The 3,666-nt window shown below is 40.3% G+C and overlaps 1 protein-coding gene across 1 annotated transcript; it reads right to left on the bottom strand.

The window, feature by feature from the left end:
* Positions 1–1,681: 1,681 nt before the first annotated feature.
* Positions 1,682–2,824, bottom strand: LOC149143412 (uncharacterized). Its single transcript, XM_089451808.1, has one exon. It carries the CDS (start codon positions 2,822–2,824, stop codon positions 1,682–1,684), a length of 1,143 nt encoding a protein of 380 aa, XP_089307934.1.
* Positions 2,825–3,666: the final 842 nt, after the last annotated feature.

The raw sequence follows: 3,666 nt of genomic DNA, 5'->3' as shown, positions 1-3,666 counted from the left end.
AAGTTCTCCATATCCCATTTGGCTCCCCTTCTTTCCAGTAGTCTCTCACATATTCTCCTCCTTCCCCTATCCCTTTTTGCTGTGTACTTTGCAAGGCTTGTATACTGGCCAATTTGTTTCTTTGTTGCCACTCCTCGTCCTAAAATATAGCAGTACCTCCTCCTCTTATTTCCCAAAAGGCATAATTGTTTATGATATGTCTACTCTGGCTTGCTAATTCCTAGATTGTGGAGCCTTTGGGTGTTTCTTCAACTCTAAGGATGCCTGCCGTTGTTGCGGGCATGTTATATTTCTGGGTCCATATTCTCTTACATAAGTCATTTCCTGCCCTCATCCACCTCCACCACAATTTTGCTCCTAGCACTTTTTTCAGCATTTCCGGGTCTCTAAGACCTAGACCCCCTTCTTATTTTCTTTTAGTCAAGATTTTCCACGAAACCAGTGCCCATTTCCTCTGCTGCTTTGGCCCTCCCCATATAAATTTTCTAAGGATTTCTTTCATTCTCATGCATGCCCCTTTGGGGGCAGCCATTATAGATATAGGGTAAATAGGTATCGCTTGTAAGACTGATTTCAATAACACCAGTCTGCCTGCTATGTTCAGCGATCTAAAAGACCAATTTGCAAGCCTATTCTTGAGTTTCTCTATAATTTGTTTCCAGTTAGCCATTCTTGTGGGGTTTGTATCTAGCTGTTTCCCCAGGTACTTTGTTGGAAGTTCTCCATGTCCGAACCCTAGCGTTCTGGTTAGATGAGCCTTAATAGTGTTCGGAGTGTTAAAGATGAAGGTACATGATTTCTCTTTATTTATCTCCATACCAGATGCCTCCATAAACAGATCCAGGATTCTTTTCATGCCCCTTACCTCCTTTATTGAGACGTCACAGAAGAGCATGACATCGTCTACAAACTGCTGATGTGTAATGGGCAAATTGTTACCCCATAGCCTTAAGCCTTTAATTTTCCTTTCCCTCAACTCTTTTTTAAAATACCTTCCCAACCCCTCCGCAGCCATTATGAACAAAAAGGGAGATATAGGATCCCCCTGTCTTATTCCTCTAGTAGCACTGAAAGTTGACGATGGAACCCCATTTAGCATGACTGAGAAAATAGGCATTGATATCATACTATAAACCCAGTCTATCCATCTACTACTAAATCCAAAGGCCCCAAGGATTGCCTTGAGGTATTTCTAGTTTAAGCGATCGTATGCTTTTGATAGATCGAGCTTTATCATCATTCCTTTATGTTTTTTCTGTTTTAGAGAATGGATCGTTTCTTGAGTTACTACTAGTCCATCGAGAATTTGCCTTCCCTCCACAAATCATGTTTGCTCAGGTGAAATTATGCTAGGGAGAATGGGTTTTAATCTTTTTGCTATTAGAGTGGCAATTATTTTGTATATTACGTTGCACAGGGAAATTGGTCTAAAACCCTAGGTTGTTTCAGTATTAGCATTTTTAGGAATCAAAGGAAGGAAAGTCGAATTCAGACCCGGCCATACCTTTTGCTTCATGCGAGATTCCTCTACTGCCTCCAGGATCTCCAGTTTGAGAAAATGCCATCCTGCTTGATAAAACTCCACGGTGTATCCATCTGGTCCTGGTGCTTTGTTTTTTTTCATACCCTTCACAATTTCCTCCACTTCCTCTAATGTGGTTGCCCTCATCAACGTCTTGTTCTATTCTTCTATTATTATTCTAGGAATCTCTTTGCAGATAAGGTCTATAGCTGCTTCTCTATCTACTTGAGGTTCTATTAGGATGTCTTTATGGTATCCTACCAATACTTGCTCAATTATTTCTTGATCAATTATCCTTTCTCCTTCTTCGTTTTTAATGGAAAATATCTTGTTCCTTTGCCTATGTTGAATCATAGCTTGGTGGAAAAACTTGGTGTTTCTTTCTCCCTTGAGTAGCCAGTTAATCCTGGATTTTTGTCTCCATAGTATCTCCTCCTGTTTCCTCCGCTCTTCCAGTTGGCTTATTATAATTCCTTCTTCTTTACTGCTTTCCTCATTCCTGCCCTCTGTAATGATTTTTTGTTGTATCTCTTCCATTTCTTTCTCTAGCTTCTGTTTCTCCTCCATTATATTCCCAAACTCGTCCTTATTCCATTTTTTTATTTTCCCTTTGAGTTCTTTGAGTTTTAACTGAAAAGTATGCATCTTCCCTTTTCCTTTTTGTGTACTTTGAGTCCACCATTCCTCTACTTTAGATAAGAACTGAGGGTTCCTGAGCCAGAAGGCCTCAAACCTGAAGGGTTTTTTGCAAGAGTTTTTCTTAATATCTATTTCCAGCCTGATTGGCCAATGGTCCAAACCCATCGCTGGCATAATTTTAGCTTCAACAAATACATCCCGGTTCATTATTTGTTTTGATATAAGGAATCGATCTAATCTAGAAGCTATTTGATTTCTTCCTCCCCTTCGGTTATTCCAAGTATGGATGCCGTTGATTGTTGGGATGTCTACCAGTCGCTGTTCTGTGATCATTTCGTTAAACTCCTCCATACTTTGATCTGGTCTTCTTATGTCGCCTTTTTTTTCTTCTGTTGTTCTGATCATATTAAAGTCGCCCCCTATTATCCACGGTATTCTAGGGAGGATCCTTCTAGTTGCTTGCAGGTCCTTGAGGAAATTTTTCCAATCCCTTGGTATGTGTGGTCCATAGACTCCTGAGATGAGGATCCACTCCGCTGATCCTGTCATTCTGAATAAGCCTGTAAGGATTCTGGGAGAACTTATCCAGTTTTCAAACAATACCTCCTCAGGGTTCCAAAGGATTGCAAGACCCCCTGCTATTCCATTTGCATCCTGGCCCATTACCTCATATTGTATTTTTTGTTTTTTAATTATTCCTTCTAATTCTTGGAAGCTAATATTCGTCTCTTGGATTATCATTATGCTAGGCTTATCTTTATTTATCCTCTCCTTTAGATACCTCTGCTTTCCTTTGCTGTTGAGTCCCCTGATGTTCCAACTTGTGACGATCATTCTATAACTTTTTGGATGGTTGTTGAAATACCTCTGAAAGAGGTATAACCCTGCCTGAATTGACCAATATTTCTCCAACCACTTGTATAGTTTCATTTAATGTTCGTCTACCTCTTTTCCTGCCTCCTTTGCCAGTACTGTCTATTCCCAGGCTTTGGTTTCCTTGCGTTTCTGTTTGATCTATCTGATTTTCTAAAGTGCTGCCTTTTTTCTCCTTGTATTTTTGGAATGTTTCTTTATACAATTGTTTTTGGGCTTCCGGGATGAATCTTTCATCGAGGTTCTTCCAGTCCTATAACAATCTTCTCATGATTCTTTCCTCCTCATTCGCACTGTCCTTCTGGGTATCTGTCCCCATCTGGGTTTGCTCTGTTGTCATTTCCATGCTCTCCCCAGTTCCTCCTTCTGCCTTATTCTTCTGGTTTAGATCTGATTCTTTTGTCTCTTTTATAATTTCCATTGGCTCCTCCTCGTTGTCTTCTTCTCCGTTTTCCTCCTCTTCCTCCTGTAAAGCCTGAAATTTATTTTGGTTTTCTACTGTTATTGGTTTTACCTTCGTTGATTCCTTGTTACTTCCTTACCTGGCCTTTTTTTTCCTATGGACTTCCTGGAATACTGTTTCCCCTTCCTCTGTCCTCTCTGTCCTCCTCTGTTCTTCTTCCTGTTTTCGT

Source organism: Pinus tabuliformis, chromosome X, assembly GCF_031772625.1.
Source record: "Pinus tabuliformis cultivar Carrire ecotype Pingquan chromosome X, CPIR1, whole genome shotgun sequence".
In the NCBI taxonomy this organism is placed as follows: Eukaryota; Viridiplantae; Streptophyta; class Pinopsida; order Pinales; family Pinaceae; genus Pinus; species Pinus tabuliformis.
This window is presented reverse-complemented; position numbering and strand designations above follow the sequence as displayed.